The sequence below is a fragment of the Stegostoma tigrinum genome, chromosome 12 (assembly GCF_030684315.1).
Source record: "Stegostoma tigrinum isolate sSteTig4 chromosome 12, sSteTig4.hap1, whole genome shotgun sequence".
NCBI lineage: Eukaryota > Metazoa > Chordata > Chondrichthyes > Orectolobiformes > Stegostomatidae > Stegostoma > Stegostoma tigrinum.
Genome location: NC_081365.1, coordinates 79,219,571 through 79,236,500, shown reverse-complemented (window position 1 = coordinate 79,236,500; position 16,930 = coordinate 79,219,571). Strand labels below are relative to the sequence as shown.

Here is a 16,930-nt window from a genome sequence, read left to right as displayed (position 1 = left end):
ACACAAAAGGGTGGTGGTAGAAGGCTATTTCAGTGTCTGGAAGCCTGTGTCCAGTGGTGTGCCACAAGGGTCGCTACTGGGGCCCTTATAGTTTGTTATATGCACAAATGATGCAAATGAAAATGTGGGGGTAATGTAAACATTTTTCAGATGGTTGAGGGGGTCAATCATATGGGGACATTGTTTTAAGGTAAAGGACAGGAAATTCAGAGGGGAGTTGAGAAAAAAAAACCTTTTCACTCAGAGGGTGGTGGGAATCTGGAATGCACTACTTTTTAAAAATATTTGGTTGATCACCTGAAATATCAAAACATTTAAGGATATGGGTCAAGTGCAGGAAATTGGGATTAGTGCGCCTTCAATGGTAGTTATTGTCAGTGCAGACTCGATGGGCTGATGGGCCTTTTCTGCGCTGTATGAATCTATAACTGTGAGTTGTGACATTAACAAGGTGTTTGACAATCAATAATGGGAGCATCAGTTGTCATCAAGCTGCTGCCCAATGAGAATCTCACTAAGCTGCTTTTTAAACGCTTGGAAGATGAAGCGAGATGATCATAATGTCGAGATGGCCTCGCTGGACTTGTCTGATTTTGCCACTCATTTTGCCATAGCTCACATCACTCAGAACCACATAAAGGGTCTCCCATTTCAGACAGCAATGAGGGCGAATTCTCTCTCTGAAAGGTTTGTGAGTTTGTGAACCACACGCCTCCATCTCTTAGGAGGAGTGGTGGATGCAAAGGGTCATTGGATATTTTTACAGCAGAGGTAGAGGGATTCTTGACCAACAACAAAGTCAAGGGGTATCAGTGGGTAGGTGGGAATGTGATTTGACGTTACAATCAGATCAGCCATGATCTTACTGAATAGTCAATGGCCACCTCCTGTTCCTAATTCACATGTTTGTGTTCAGAGATAGATGGATGAAGGGTCTAGGCCCAAAACGTCAGCTTTTGTGCTCCTAAGATGCTGCTTGGACTGCTGTGTTCATCCAGCTCCACACTTTGTTATCTCACATGTTTGTGTGTCAGTTTGTGACTCATTCCAATGTGTCCTCTGTTAGTACTGAGTAACAATGTCTGCACAACTTAAAGGGCCATAGTTAAAATTTATTGATGAATGGGTGCTATCATTGCGCAGTTGATCAGTCAAAAATTCCACTTTTATCTGTTACATTGTAATATGTCCCATATGTTGGAAACATCACTAAATTCTTGAATTTAGTATCTGGTTGAATGTGCCTGGGTTCTCCTCCGTCACTTCAATGTGCCTCAACATTCGGAAGATTTAAAATTACTTGTGTAAAATCCTAAAACAACAACAAAGGAACAAATTAGGTCTTCAGTCTTTGAATTCAGTAAGGATATTAAGTTTTCAATATTTAAAATATTATTGAATTTCAAATACTCACTTAGAATGTGATTTTGAAATCTCAAGTCAAGTGCTCTTTGCTTTTAACAGGCAAACTGTCAACAAACTGATGTAGTAAATTACCTTCATCACAGGCTAATTAATAACAAAGCTTCTTCAATGATATGACACATAAATAATTTCGGCAATAAATTACCTTATTGTCATTATGTCTCCACGCAACAAGGGCGAGGATAAGAGCAGCCAGGCAAAGTACGATTCCAATGTACAAGAAGATATGAGGAATGTAAGTCACCAAATTTATTTTATAAAGTGCTGCTTTCAGTTTTGCTGCTGATTTGCCATCAATTAAAGCATGCTGTTGGACAAATGGGAGAGAAAGCAGAACCACAAGATTACTAAGGCTCTTTTTCATATCATCCTCATACCAAATCTTGTATCTTAAAACACATAAAGGTGGATAAATCCCTGGGACCTGATCAGGTGTATCACAGAACTTTGTGGGAGGCTAGGGAAGTGATTGCTGGACTACTTACATTTTTTTATCATCAATAGCCACAAGTGAGGCCCTGGAAGACTGGAGGATGGCTAATGTGGTGCCGTACCTAAGAAAGGCGATAAGGAAAAGCCAGGGAACCATAGATTGGTGAGCTTGATGTCACTAGTGGACAAGTTGTTAGGGCAGATTATAAGAGACAGGATTTACATGCATTTGGAAAGGCAAGGGATGGTCAACACGGCTTTGTGCATGGAAAAACATGCCTCACTAACTGTATTGAGTTTTTCTTTGAAGAAGTGACAAAGAAGTTTGCAGAAGGCAGGAACTGGCCAATTGGATGCAAAATTGACTTGAAGGTTGGAGACAGAAAATGATGGTGGTGGAGGGTTGTTTTTTGGACTGGAGGCCTGTGACCAACGGTGTGCTGCAGGGTTTGGGGCTGGGCCCACTGCTTTTCATCATTTATATAAATTATTTTGATGTGGTTATAGGAGAAATTGTTAGTAGTTTACAGATGACACCACAATTGGTTCTAGAAGGATTATTGGAAGTGGGAATGTGTTTGAAGACAATTCGAGAGCGAAAGGGTGATTTCCATGAGTAACAGTGTGATGATGATGATGATGATGATGATATTGAAAGAAGAAATAGGTTGAGCATTAAATGCAGTACTGAGGGAGCACAGCATTGCTGCAAGCGCGTGTTAGTCACCCCTTAAGATGGGCGTAAACGATCCCTTGCCAATGTTCAACACATTGCACTTTTCAGAGTTAAACAATGAACAGGAGGTGGAGGGTCCATGTGTTTCAAGATGGCAGTAGAGAGGGAAGCCTCAGCTGGAACTCATCCACTCTGCTCATTTGCTTTTCTTGTTTTCTTCTGTTTTGCATTTTGGTTCCTGCTTGCTTGAGGTGGTATCTCTGTGTCCAGCCTAGTGTGGTGTCCTCTTGACTCCATGTGGCAGTCTCGCAGCCTGGCGCAGTGATCTTTCGGCAGTCAAAGGTGACTTCCAGCCTTGTGAGCCTCCAAGTGAAGCCAAAGTGAAGCCCAGCGTCGTCTGAAGTCAAAGTGTGGACTAGAGGCTGGGTACCAGCGTGGGCTGCATTGGAAGGAGTGTTTTTCTAAACTTTAATCTCTTTTCAAATTAATTCCTATGATCTGCAATACTGGGTGTTTTATTTCTTTATTTTGCTATTTTTTTCCCCCTAAGAACTTGTGCTGAAGAAGCTGTGCCCGGGTACCCTATACCTAAGATGGCGCAATAAGTGGTGACTTGTAAATTTTCTACTGTACTCATTTAATCCATCAGGAACAGTGTAACTCTGCTGCACTGTTTGACATTGATCTTGACTTTGGTTCACACTAAGAATGTTTTTTCCCACTTCAGTGGCCGTTCCTTATACTTATTCCTGCTGCTACCAAAGCCCATATAATTCTCGGCTTTGACTTCTCTCTTTGTGCATTCAGACACATTCCTGTTGCCTGACCCCTCACCAAAACCCTACGTCCAACTCAAACTTTGTGCCCTGATGCCTCTTTATCATCCAACCCCAAAGCAAAACATGCAACCCACCTCATTCATAAAGATGACTGGTAAAATCATTGTCCGCATTTGACTAGTTTGGCTGCAAATAAATGAATTGAAAACAATGCATTAGAATCGGTGTTGTGAAATATTTGTGAATACATCACTAATATAGAATTTCAAATGAACTGCGTAGTTTCTGCATTTTTTCCTTTAGCATCAAAATTGGGAGAGGTGTTTAATATTGAGGATGATAGCGACAAGTTACACAGATATAAATAAACTTGAAGAATGGGCATATAATTAACAAATGCATTTCAGTGTAAGAAAGTTGCAAATACTGGAAGAAAAGTGTGAAATTTCAGGTAAAGCAGAAAAAGTCCTGACCTTAGAAAAGGCAATACAGCGGGTGAGACAAACAGAGGTCCAAAAACAGAACAGGGCATTCCCGAGATTTGAAGAAGCATTGGCTCAGGGAACCTCTAGAAACTGCAAAGTTCCTTAAGCACAGGACTGTGAAAGAAGCATGAGAAATGGGAAGGAAAGTGCAGAATGCCATAAAACCCTGCCAGTGCTGTGGTACCATATGGATCTATAGCCACAAAGAGTGCACCATAAACATTGCAGGATCCTTTCTCTGCTAAATAATTGACAAGTTTGGGATGATGTGCTAAAGCAAAACGTCTACTTTCAAAGGTTCAAAAGGAAACATCGTCACATATTTAGCTATTTAATGAAGTTGAAAAATCTTCACCAGAAGAGGAACAACATTATTTTCTTGATGAGATCAAAGACCCTATTCATGCTTTCTGAAGTACACATACGTAAGACAATAAGACCATTTGGCCCATCAAGTCTGCTCTGCTATTCAATGAGGATAGCAGTTGGGAGGTCATGTTGTGGCTGTACAGGATTTTTTAAGGCCAGTTTTGGAATACTGTGTTCAATTTTGGTCTCTCTGCTATAGCAAGGACGTTGTTAAACTTGAAAGGTTCAGAAAGGATTTACAAGGATATTGCCAGGATTGGAGGCTTTGAGCTATAGGGAGAGGCTGAATAGACTGGGACTAAGTTTCACTGGAGCATCAGAGACTGAGGTTGACCTTATAGAATTTTATAAAATCATGAGGTGCATGGATAGGGTGAATAGCCAAGGTCTTTTTCCCCAGGGCGCAGGAGTCCAAAACGAGGGGGGATATGTTTAAGGTGAGAGAGGAAATATTTAAAAAGGGCCTAAGGGGCAATGTTTCACGTAGAGGATGGTGCTTGTATGTAAGGAGGCTGGTACAATTACGACACTTAAAAAGCATTTGGATGGATGTACGAATAGGAAGAGTTTAAAGGGATATGGGCCAAATGGTGGCAAATGGGACTAGTTTAATTCAGGATATCTGGTCGGCATGGAAGAGTTAAACCGATGGATCTGTTTCCATGCTCTACACATGGCTGATCTGGCACTAACACAAAGAAGGCTGAAGAAGCTTCTGTGGAGACAGGAACAGAGTTAACGTTTCAAGTCTGGTATGAATCTTCTTTAGATATGATACTCCTCAACTTTAATTCCCTGTCATTTCCTGAAAACTCTTGGTTCACTGACTGCTCTTAAAAATCTGTCCATGTCAGCTTTGAAGATACGTACGTTAATGGCCATACAATTAACTTTAAACTAGATACTGGAGTGAGTCTATTAGTTTTATCAGACAACAAACCATAATTGCAGCTGCAGTGACTATGGCCAAGAATGATTGAGGTCTGTGGTCCAGGAGGGACTGAGCTAAAAGTCAAGAGAAATTTGAAGACAACACTCAACCATGCAGTAAAGCAGATATTGGAAATAAATGCTTTTAGACATTCTAGCCTGTGCTGAATCCATTAAAGAATATGAGCTGAGGGTTTGAGTGGGTTTAAGCAGTCAAAAAAAGGAAAAGTGTGAATTTTTGAAAAATGTTTATTCATTACCCAAGGCACATTTGTGATATTGAGTGTGTTAATGGTAGACACGCAAAAAGACAAGAGCCATTAGCAAATTCCCAATCTCTGCTTTCATCTCACGTCTTCAACGTTTCCTCGGCTGAGAAATTTCTGCTTAGCGTAGGATGTGATACGGACCCCTTCAAACAGCAATTAAAGCAAGCTCAAGCATAGTGTTGGAATTCAAATCAGGAACTAGCACTTGAAAAGGAACAAGGAGATTTTCCGCTTTCATTGGGCGCCTTAGTTCATTTTGACCCTTCACTACCGAACACAATTGCAGCCAATGTTTCATCTGTGTAGCTGAGGCATTGCTGTCTCAGAAACAACCAGATGGGTGTCATAGGCTGGTTTTCAGTGCATCTTGAGCATTGTCAGACACTGAGAGGAAATGCATGGTCATAGGGAAAGAAGCTCTCGATGTTACATGAGAAATCGGTGGATTATATACTTGGGTTTAGAAGGATCTGATTGAGACGTATAAGATTATTAAGGAACTGGACACTCTCGAGGCAGGAAGCATGTTTCCGCTGATGGGTGAGTCCAGAACCAGAGGACACAGTTTAAAAATAATGGGTAGGCCATTTGGAACAGAGTTGAGGGAAAACATCTTCACCCAGAGAGTGGTGGATATATGGAATGCTCTGCCCCAGAAGGCAGTGGAGGCCAACTCTCTGAATACTTTCAAGAAAGAGATGGATAGAGCTCTTAAAGATAATGGAATCAAGGGTTATGGGGATAAGGCAGGAACAGGATACTGATTGTGGATGATCAGCCATGATCATAATGAATGGTGGTGCTGGCTTGAAGGGCCGAATGGCCTACTCCAGCACCTATTGTCTATTTTCTATATCATCACTTGAAAGGTCACTATATAGACAGACCAGAAGCTACTAGGCTTGTTATCTAATGAGGAGGAAGAAACTAGAATGCCTCTAATGATCCAGAGATTCAAGAGAATAGTGAAAGAATAGCAGGGCACTGGCAATCTCAGAAGAACAGAGAGATCTCTGGGTGTTTGTGGTTATCCCCAAATCTCAAATTCCTGACAGAGGTGGATATGATTATGAGGGGCATAGACAGGGTGGTCAGTAAGCAGCTGTTTTCCTCAGTTAAAAGGTTTATAATAAGGGGCAAAATTTTAAGGTAAAAGGCAGGGGATTTAGAGGGAATTCGGGGAAAGGCTTTTTCACCCAGAGGCTGGTAGCTCTAGAATGCACTGTCTGTAAGTGTCATTGAGGCAGAAAACCTCACCACCTTTAAAAAGTATTTGGATGACCACTTGGAATATCATAACAATCAGGATATGGGTCCATAGCTGGAAAGTGGATCAGTGTAGAGTTAATGTGGTTTTGTTAATGAAGACTCAGTGAGCACAAGGACATGTTCTGTACAGTATGATTCTAAATAAACAACATACATTTATTAACTGTCTGTTGGCCATGATTTACTAGAGTATTGATAAAGGCTTGTTTTCGGCTTTTGTCTTGCTCCTTTTCGCCAATCCCTATCTACACCTTGAATTAACAGGAATTCTGAACTCAGGAGGACAGTAACGTGAAAAATAGCAAGAAAAGCAAAAAACAGATATTAATTCAAAAAGGACCAAGGTCCTGGCAGGGACGTGTTGTTGCAGTTGTACAGAGCCTTAGTGAGGCCACATCTAAAATATTTTGTATAATTTGGGTCTCCTTTACTGAGGAGGGATGCTCTTGCTCTCGGGGGAGCGCAGCAAAGGTTTACCAGCCTGATTGCGGGGATAGACGGTCTGATGTATGAGGAGAGATTTACTGGGTTGCGATTGTTTTCGCTGGAATTCAGATGAATGAAAGGGTGTCTCACAGAGACTTATAAAATTCTAACAGGACTGGAGAGGGTAGATGCAGGGAGGATGTTCCTGATAATTGGTGTGCCCAGGGCAGACTGTGACTATGATTCTAACCAGGGGCCACAGTATGAGGATTCGGAGTAGATCATTTAGCACAGAGATGAGGAGGCATTTCTTCACCCAAACAGTGATGAGCCTGTGGAATTGATTACCACAGGAAGTAGTTGATGCTAAAACTTTGAATGCATTCAAGAGGTGACTAGATATAGATCTTGGGGTGAATGGGATCAAAGGTTATGGTGAGAAAGCAGGACTAGGCTTTTGAGTTGTATGATCAGCCATAATCGTGAAGAATGTTGGAGCCGGCTCAAAGGTCCGAATGGCCTTCTTCTGCTCCTATATTCTATGTTTCTATGCTATTCAAAAAGCTAATCTTCAAAGCCCAAGGAAGAAGGACTCTAGCTGCAGGCTGTTAGAATAAAGCAGCCCTCTTGATAGGAACCCTTTCCACACCGTTGACATTCAATCCCTGCACAGTTTCAGCAGTGTGTACCATCTACAAGACACACTGCAGAAATTCACTCAAGGGTCCTCAGACAGCACCTTCCAAACCCATGACCGCTCCCAGTGGGAAGGATATGGGCAGCAGATACATGGGCACACCACCCCTTGCAAGTTCCCCTCCAAGTCACTCACCATCCTGACTTGGAAATATATCACCGCTCATTCACTGTCACTGGGACAAAATCCTGGAGGTCCTTCTCTTATGGCATTGGGGGTCCACCTACAGCAGACTGCAGCAGTTCGAGAAGGCAGCTCACCACCACTTTCTTAAAGACAGCTTAGGACAGGCATAAATTCTGGCAGGCCAGCGTCATTTTGTGACTGAATAAAAATAACCCTAATAGGCAAAATTATGAGATGCCCTACTTCAATAGAATCTGTCTTCTTGTGCCTCAATGGTTTCTTCATTTGGTTAAACATTTGGGAGAGTGTGATAAGTGTATCTGAAGGGTTTATTGAATTTAAGCTCTTTTAGTTCAGTCCCTGATTCAAGGAAATATTCAAGGAATATGGATATTGTCAGCAAATCTCTCAGCCTATTTGGGAAGGACTTACATTCACCCTAAGATAACGGATCCGCGAGAATAAAAGGAGTCACTTACACAACGCTCTTCACGGACTCCACATGAATATTGATCTGCATTCTCTTTGCTGCTCTGACAGGGATACCAGTCATCTGGAAGGAATGGAAGCACACAATTATCTCAGGTAGATGGGTGTCTATTTCAATTCTCTCGCCGTGGTTCAAGGTTTTGTGGACACCTAGGGACATAGCTGCTGCCGCAGGAAACCCAAGGGTCAGCATCTGCAAGAGTTGTTGAATTAACCTCGTTTATGTAATTATTCTCAATCTCAAATCATAATCTAAGATGGCTACAAATTATGGCAACAGCAATAAAGCTTTCAGAGAGGATGCACATGTGGCGATCTCTTGTGGAAGATCAACACTAAAAGTCACCTCTACACGATACTAGGTTTAAGGGCACAGGATAATAGGACTTAGGTGCAGAACTATATTATATCACTGTTTGAAGTCATACATTTGACCTTTATCTGTATGCATTACAACAACTTGTACTTCTACAGAGCCTGTATGAAGTCAAGTGTCACAAGACAACTTGCTGTGTTATCAAACCAAATGTGACACTTGGGAGACATTAGGGCAGCAAACAAAGAGGTTTAAGGGTTGCTAATGAAGGAGGAAAGTGATGCACACAATTAGAGATTTTGAGAGGAACTTTCAGAGCTTAGGGCCCGGGAAGCTGAAGGGTTGGTGGGTGGGTGAGGATGGGGCAAAGGATTACAATTAGGGATGTTCATGAAGCCAGAAGTAGACAATCTCAGATGGTAGTGAGGCAGGAGATTACAGACATACAGAAAGGCAAGGCCATGGTGGGACTTGAAAATAAGGATGAGAATTTAACATTGAAGCCTATTGAGACTCAATGTGGGCAAGGTAGCACGTGAGGTGATTGAGGGTGGGATGTGGTACCATTAGAATATGTACACACACATACATGAGCAAGCATATACACACATACAAGCGTTTATATATACACATACCCGCATACATGCGTACCTAAGCACATTATATAGACATGCGTGCATACACTCATACATGAGCACATATACACAAACATGAGCATGCACATGTATACAGATGTATTCACAAGCATATACACACACATACACACAAACATAAGAATGCACATGTGCATATACATTAGCACACATAGGTGAGCATGCATATGCACACATACACATGTTTGTGAACATGCATACACACATGTACATAAGCACGCAAATACAAGTGTGCACTGCACATGTACACAAGTACATTAGCACACATATACACACAAGTTTTAAATTCAGTTAATACATCTAGAACATGTTAAATTAGTGCCACCATTCTCCTGCCTTTTCACTAGAACCTTGTTTCTATTTAAGCAAAACTCAATGCCCTCCTTAATGCCCTAGTTGAAATTGCCAATGATCCAAAACAGTAACTGCTCTCTGAAATGGTCTGGGCATGCCACCCAGTTCATGGGCAATTAGGGATGGGTAATAAATGTTTGTTTTGCCAGCAACACCCATGTCCCATCAAACAATAAATAAAATGTCACATTTTTTAAAAAAGGCTTAGGTATTGCATATAGAGCAAACAGTACTTTCCACTTACAGGTTCAATATCGAGGTATGTTTGATGTACTTCTGTATTAGGTTCCATTCCGCCTATGTCACTCACTAATTGCTGATCTCCGTTGTAAAAATGAGGTGACGATATGAAAATAGGTGCTCCTGGGATATTAGAATTTAAAAAAAGAGAGTTTATATTTCAAAGAGAGATCAGTTTGTTCTATTCCCTGCCAATGCTGATTGCACACACATGAAGCATGGGCTGAGAATAGGGTCTGCAGCTGGGGAAAGTGTCATGGATCATAAGCCTGTTCATTTGTACACCCATTGGTGATGTAACAGCCATCGAAATCCAATGCAAACACCAGACCACTAGGAAATGACTGTGTACTGTGTTACTCCCAGGTGAGTTTAGGTGAGCTGACCCTCTCTGTTTACCTCCTTATCTGGTCACAACAAAACAGAAAGTGCAGGGGAAGCTCAGATGGTCTGGCAGCATCTGTGGAGAGACAGAAACAGAGTTAATGTTTCATGCACGACTCGCCTTCAGAAGCAGGATCACTGAGTTTCTCCAGCAATTTCTGTTTTTGTTTCAGATTTCTAGGACCCACTGTTTTTGTTTTATTAAAGAATGGCAACATATTTTTTCTCCCAAGGATGCACCCATCTCCAGCTAAAAAAGGAATTTACTTTTATAGAGTCATAGAGCCATACAGCTGTACAACATGGAAACAGACCTTTTGGTCCAACTCATCCATGCCGATCAGATATTCTACGTAAATCTATTCCCATTGGCCAGTATTCGGCCCATATCCCTCAAACCCCTTTCTATTCATTTACCCATCCTGGTACCTTTAAATGTTAATTGTGCCAGCCTCCACTACTTCTTCTGGGAGTTCACTCCATACACACACCACCGTCTGCATGAAAATGTTGCCCCTTAGGTCCCTTTCGAATCTTATCTTTCCTCTCTCACCTGAAACCTACGCTTTCTATTTTTGGCCTTCCCTACCCTGGGGAAAAGACCTTGGCTATTCACCCTATCCAAGACCCTCCTGATTGTATAAACCTCTATAAGATCACTCCTCAGCCTCTGATGTTCCAATGAAAATAGCCCAAGTCGATTCAGCCTCTTCCTATAGCTGAAACACACACACACTTACCCGCACAGACACAGGTGCACGCGCATACACACACACAGATACACGCGCATACACACACATACTTGCACACACACACACAAGCACATACACACTCTCGCACATGCAAACACATACACCACACACACAAACACAAAGTTAAAATGGAATGATGCCAACTGCAAAGGGGCACAATCCTGTTTGTTTGGTTTGGTCGTCTTTAAGGCTGAAGATTTTATCCTGAGGCTGATGTTGATTAGCTATCCTCTTGGATTCAGTCATAGTAAAAATTGCAGTTATTGAAATTTCTCAATTCCTTGATGATTTTTCTCTCCAGCTGACACTGTTGGAGCGCAGTACCAAATTCTTCAGACAGAGACTAGAGACAGCAGCCTGCCTTCAACTGTCCAACAAAAGATCTGACTACACGAATTCTATTTCCAGCTTTTGGCCCATAGCACAGGAGGCTACAGCAAAGCGGATGAATATCTAAAAATGTTTAAATTGTACAAGAGTTTCTAACTCTAATATCCTTTTCAGGCAGTTAAATCTTGACTCCCACAACACCTAGTGAAAAATATTTCTCCTCAACTTTCCTCTTTGTCTTCTACCTCTTAATTTATGTCTGTACTTCTTGGTTATTGATTCCAGTACTAAAATAAAAAGATGCTTCCTATAGCCCCTATCATTTATTTGCCTACACCAGGTCGCTTCTCAATCTGCACTGCTTCAAGGAAAACAATGCCAACCTGCCCAATTGTTCCTCATAGCTCAGGCCCTCCAGCCCAGGCAACATCCGGGTAAATCTCTGCACTACTTCTAGTGCAGTCACATCTTTCATATAATGTGACGAGAACTTAATTCTCTATTTGTTGCATAAGCAGCCATTTTATACCATTCCAGCATAACTATCAATGCCTCAATTAATAAAGTCTAGTATTCTATATGCTCTCTTACCATCTTATCTACCTGCCTCCGATCTCTAGGGATCTGTAGATATGCATACCAAGGTCTCTTTAATCTTCAATACTTTCGCACAGTCCTGCTATTCATAGTGTAATCCCTTGGTTTGTTAGTCCTCAAGTGCATGACATCACATTTTTCCGGGTTGAATTCCATTCACCAGTTCTCTACCCACCTGATGAGATCTTTAATAGCCTTCTGCAGTTTGCAGCTATACTATGGGGAGAGGCTGAATAGGCTCGGGCTATTTTCCCTGGAGTGTCAGAGGCTGAGGGGTGACCTTAAATATATTACACCCATTGACTTTCCTGCTTATCTCCTCAAAACATCCATGAAACCTGTCAAAAATGTCTCTTAAAATTATACTGATTAATCTGTCTCCAAATGCAGATACATTCAGTCTCCCAGAGTACTTTCCAAGAACTTCCCAATGCTGAGGTAGCATTTCCTGGTCTATCCCCTTCTCCATTTTTTAATATTGGGACAAATCCTCATCCAACCTCCGCCTGGGTATGTCTGAAACAGCTATTGCATCACTGCTCAGTTCTTAGTTTTGACTGATTTTGATTGATTTTAGTTTTAAAGTCATGTATACCAAAGAACAAAATTACAAGAGTACAGTGAAAGTTGTATAATGTTGTCACACAAGGTGCTATCCTCGGTACAAAGACCTAGGTACAGAATTTTAAGAACAGGGTAGAAAGAAAGAACAAAGTTAAAAGTTAAATGTTTGCATTTTTTAAAGTCACATATTTCAATGTGTGTCTGAATTATGGGATGTTTCTCTTTTCGGACCCCACATCTTGGAAGGGGGCCTTTCAATTTTGAGCAATTTTTCTTGTTTCAATTCAATTTACAATTGCTCTAGCCAGTTGAATACCTTGACATAAATCCTTCCTTTAATGTCCCATTCCCCTTTTTTGTTACTTCATGAGAGATGTCTTTGGTCTTGATTTTAACCGAATTATTTCATTACATATTAATTTTTCAATGCAAGTTACAGCACAATAAAGCCTTCAGGCTGCGAATGTGCATTGTAAATAAATGACATTACAATAGAGGTTATTATTAGTATCAACCAGTAACTAGCAAAAGTAAACTGTCCCAAACAATAAAACAGCCACTAACTGGAAACCAACTGAAATACAGCAGCAGCAACCAGTAAACAGGCAAAAAAATTCACTACCTAGTAACCATCCAAAATAAAAAACACTAACTAGTAATTATGCAAAGCAGTCACAAATGCGTAACCCATTAAAATACTGCAGTTGCTAACCCTTAACCACCAAAACAAAACATTTACAAGTAACCAATGAAAACACAACACTAAAACAGGCAAAATAGTTATTAACTAGTAACTAACCAAGATACATTAGTCACTTTTTGTTCCATATTTTCACGGTATTTTGTTTGGAAGCATAATGTTAGAAACACCATTTTTTGTTCTGGTTCCAGGTTAGTCAAGTGTTCTTTTTTTCAGATTTTATTGTGAGGGAAATCCAGAGACAAAACTGCTGAAAAATGCCTTGGGACCTTAACAGTCAGTGTTGAACTTTGTCACTGATCAGTTCAAGGATTCCAGAGTAGCAGTGTGTGCTTATACTACAAATCCTCAAAACACATCAATCCACCTCTGGGATCGATGTGACATGCCAACAATGTTGGTATACAGTCGATATACTCCACACAAGATACAATAACAGCTGGGCCACTGACCAAGCTTAAGTTAGGCACTGCTGACTGAAAGATTAGTACCATTTACATAAGTGATCACAATGACTTTGAAAAATATCTCAATTCCGTGAAGAGCCCTGTGCAAATTGACAGCATAATCAAACTTGTTTCCAAACTGGAGACAGTGCAAAATAAGTTGACTAAAATGACAAACAAGAACTGAGAAGTTATAAGCATCAGGAAAGACCAAACAGGCTGAAGTTCTGTTCTGTTTACATGGGAAGAGGTGACTAAATTGTTGGGCAGCACGGTGGCTCAGTGGTTAGCACTGCAGCCTCACAGCGCCAGGGACCCAGGCTTTGATTCCAGCCTCGGGCAACTGTCTGTGTGGAGTTTGCACATTCTCCCCGTGTCTGCATGGGTTTCCTCCGGGTGCTCTGGTTTCCTCCCACAGTCCAACGATGTGCAGGTTAGGTGGATCGGCCATGCTAAATTGCCCATAGTGTCAGGGGTGTGTGGATTATAGGGGGATGGGGTCTGGGCGGGATGTTCCAAGGGGCGGTGTGGACTTGTTGGGCCGAAGGGCCTGTTTCCACACTGTAGGGAATCTAATAAATAACAGGCCTTTACGGCCCATCCCAAGTTGCCTTTGAGATGATGGTGGTGAGCTGCCTTTTTCAACAACTAGAGCCACGTGCTGAAGGTGGACCCACATGCTCTTAGGGACGCAGTTCCAGGACTTTGACCCAGCGACAGTGAATTAATGGACGAGAAATTTCCAAGTCAGGATGGTGAAGGGCTTGGAGGGAATTTGCAACTGGCGATGTTTCATAGAACATAGCACATAGAACATTACAGCACAGTACAGGCCCTTCGGCCCTCGATGTTGTGCCGAGCTGTCATACCAATTTCAAGCCCATCTAACCTACACTATTCCATGTATGTCCATATGCTTATCCAATGACGACTTAAATGTGCCTAAAGTTGGCGAATCTACTACCGTTGCAGGCAAAGCGTTCCATTCCCTTACTACTCTCTGAGTAAAGAAACTACCTCTGACATCTGTCCTATATCTTTCACCCCTCAATTTAAAGCTATGCCCCCTCATGATCGCCGTCACCATCCTAGGAAAAAGGCTTTCCCTATCCACCCTATCTAACCCTCTGATTATTTTATATGTTTCAATTAAGTCACCTCTCAACCTTCTTCTCTCTAATGAAAACAGCCTCAAGTCCCTCAGCCTTTCCTCGTAAGACCTTCCCTACATACCAGGCAACATCCTAGTAAATCTCCTCTGCACCCTTTCCAAAGCTTCCACATCCTTCTTATCATGCGGTGACCAGAACTGTATGCAAGACTCCAAGTGCGGCCACGCCAGAGTTTTGTACAGCTGCAGCATAACCTCTTGGTTCCAGAACTTGATCCCTCTATTAAAAAAAGCTAAAACACTGTATGCCTTCTTAACAGCCCTGTCAACCTGGGTGGCAACTTTCAATGATCTGTGTACATGGACACCTCTGCTCATCTACACTACTAAGAATCTTACCATTAGCCCAGTACTTTGCCTTCTGGTTACTCTTACCAAAGTGCATAACCTCACACTTTTCTGTATTAAACTCTATTTGCCACCTCTCAGCCCAGCTCTGCAGCTTATCTATGTCTCTCTGTAACCTACAGCATCCTTTGTCACTATCCACAACTCCACTGACCTTAGTGTCGTCTGCAAATTTACTAACCCATCCTTCCACGCCCTCATCCAGGTCATTTATAAAAATGACAAACAGCAGTGCACCCAACACCGACCCTTGCGGCACACCACTAGTAACTGGTCTCCAGAATGAACATTTCCCATCAACTACCACCCTCTGTCTTCTTTCAGCAAGCCAATTTCCGATTCAAACTGCTATATCTCCCACAATTCCATTCCTCCGCATTTCCATCTATCTTTGGTCCTTCCTTCTAGATAGAAGTGGTCATGGGTTTAGAAGGTGCTGCCTATGGATCTTTGGTGAATTTCTGTAGTGCATCTTGTAGATGGTACACACTGCTGCTACTGAGCACCAGAGGAGGAAGGAGTGGATATTGAATGGAGGATGGAGGTAAATGGTGATGGTGATGGGTAAATGTTGAAGGGGTGGATGAGAATAATTCTTGACGGGGTTTTCAAGGATGACTGTTGAAAGAGTGTGTGGGGGGGGGGGTGAGTGTTAAATGTTGATAGGAAATGGAGATGAATGTCTCCCAGAGTACTTTCCAAGAACTTCCCCAATGCTGAGGTCACATTATTGGTCTATCCCTTCCTCCATTTTTTAATATTGGGACAAATCCTCGAGCAACCTCACCCAACCACCGACTGGGTTTGTCTGTGACAGCTATTGTGCCACTGCTCAGTTCTTAGCTATGACTGATTTTGATTGATCTTAGTTTTAAAGCCACGTATACCAAAGAACAAAATTACCAGAGCACAGTGAAAATTGTATAATGTTGATCTGTAAATAGAGAGATGGGTTAGAATGTGAGCCATGACTCAAAAAGGCTTGTATTTATGCAGTGCCTTTCACAACCCCCCAGACTTTACAGTCAATTAGGACACTTAGTGTAAACACTGTCATATATAGGAAAAAAAGAGCCAATTGGAAACTGAAAGATCCAATAAATAACCACATGATAATGACTACACAATCCATTGCAGTCACATCAGTTGAGAAATTTGTATTGACCAAGAGCTCAGGGATACCTCCCCACTCATCTTTGATATAAGGTTTCGGGGTCTTTTACATTCACCTGAGAGAGTGAGATGATGCCTTGATTGAATGTCTAACCTGAAAGACAGCACATCCGACTTACCTGTTTCGGGCTGAATGGCCTGTTTCTGTAGACTTCTCTTTTAATACTAAGGGAACAATGACCCACTTGTGGGATTGCCAAGTGATTCAGTATCCAGAACATGTAGACTGAGAGTGCCAGCTTTACAATGCTGTAAGACCCTGGCAGAATAAGAGGTTTTCAATGCCCACCTTGTTTGCAGGTGCTGATATTCAGAACCCCTGACAAGGGACAGTTCCCTCCTGGACAACACTCCTTGTTACTGGGATGGTCACTATCGAAAGCCTCTTTTGGCAGAACAAATCGATAGGCGCTGATGCCCTCTACTTCCACCTCCTTTTCAAACATCAGATAGAAAGACCTGTGTGAAGCAGCAACAATTGGAAGTCATTTCTTTTTTGAAGTTGTTATTTTCACCTAAAAAGTTCCCTG

At 41.8% G+C, this 16,930-nt stretch overlaps 1 protein-coding gene across 4 annotated transcripts in view; it reads right to left on the bottom strand.

Annotated features, from left to right (window-relative positions):
• Positions 1 to 1,093: 1,093 nt before the first annotated feature.
• Positions 1,094 to 16,930, bottom strand: part of LOC125457158 (lysosome membrane protein 2-like) — a 66,462-nt gene continuing 50,625 nt past the window's right edge. For 2 of the 4 annotated variants that reach the window (XM_048540994.2, XM_048540997.2), the window contains 5 exons: positions 16,690 to 16,859; positions 9,940 to 10,058; positions 8,363 to 8,436; positions 3,447 to 3,498; positions 1,477 to 1,732 (listed from right to left, as the gene is read on the bottom strand). In XM_048540994.2, coding sequence (XP_048396951.2) covers positions 1,514 to 1,732; positions 3,447 to 3,498; positions 8,363 to 8,436; positions 9,940 to 10,058; positions 16,690 to 16,859 — 634 coding nt within the window. In that variant the 3' untranslated portion in view covers positions 1,477 to 1,513. The other 2 variants (XM_048540996.2, XM_048540995.2) reach the window with 2 other exon arrangements.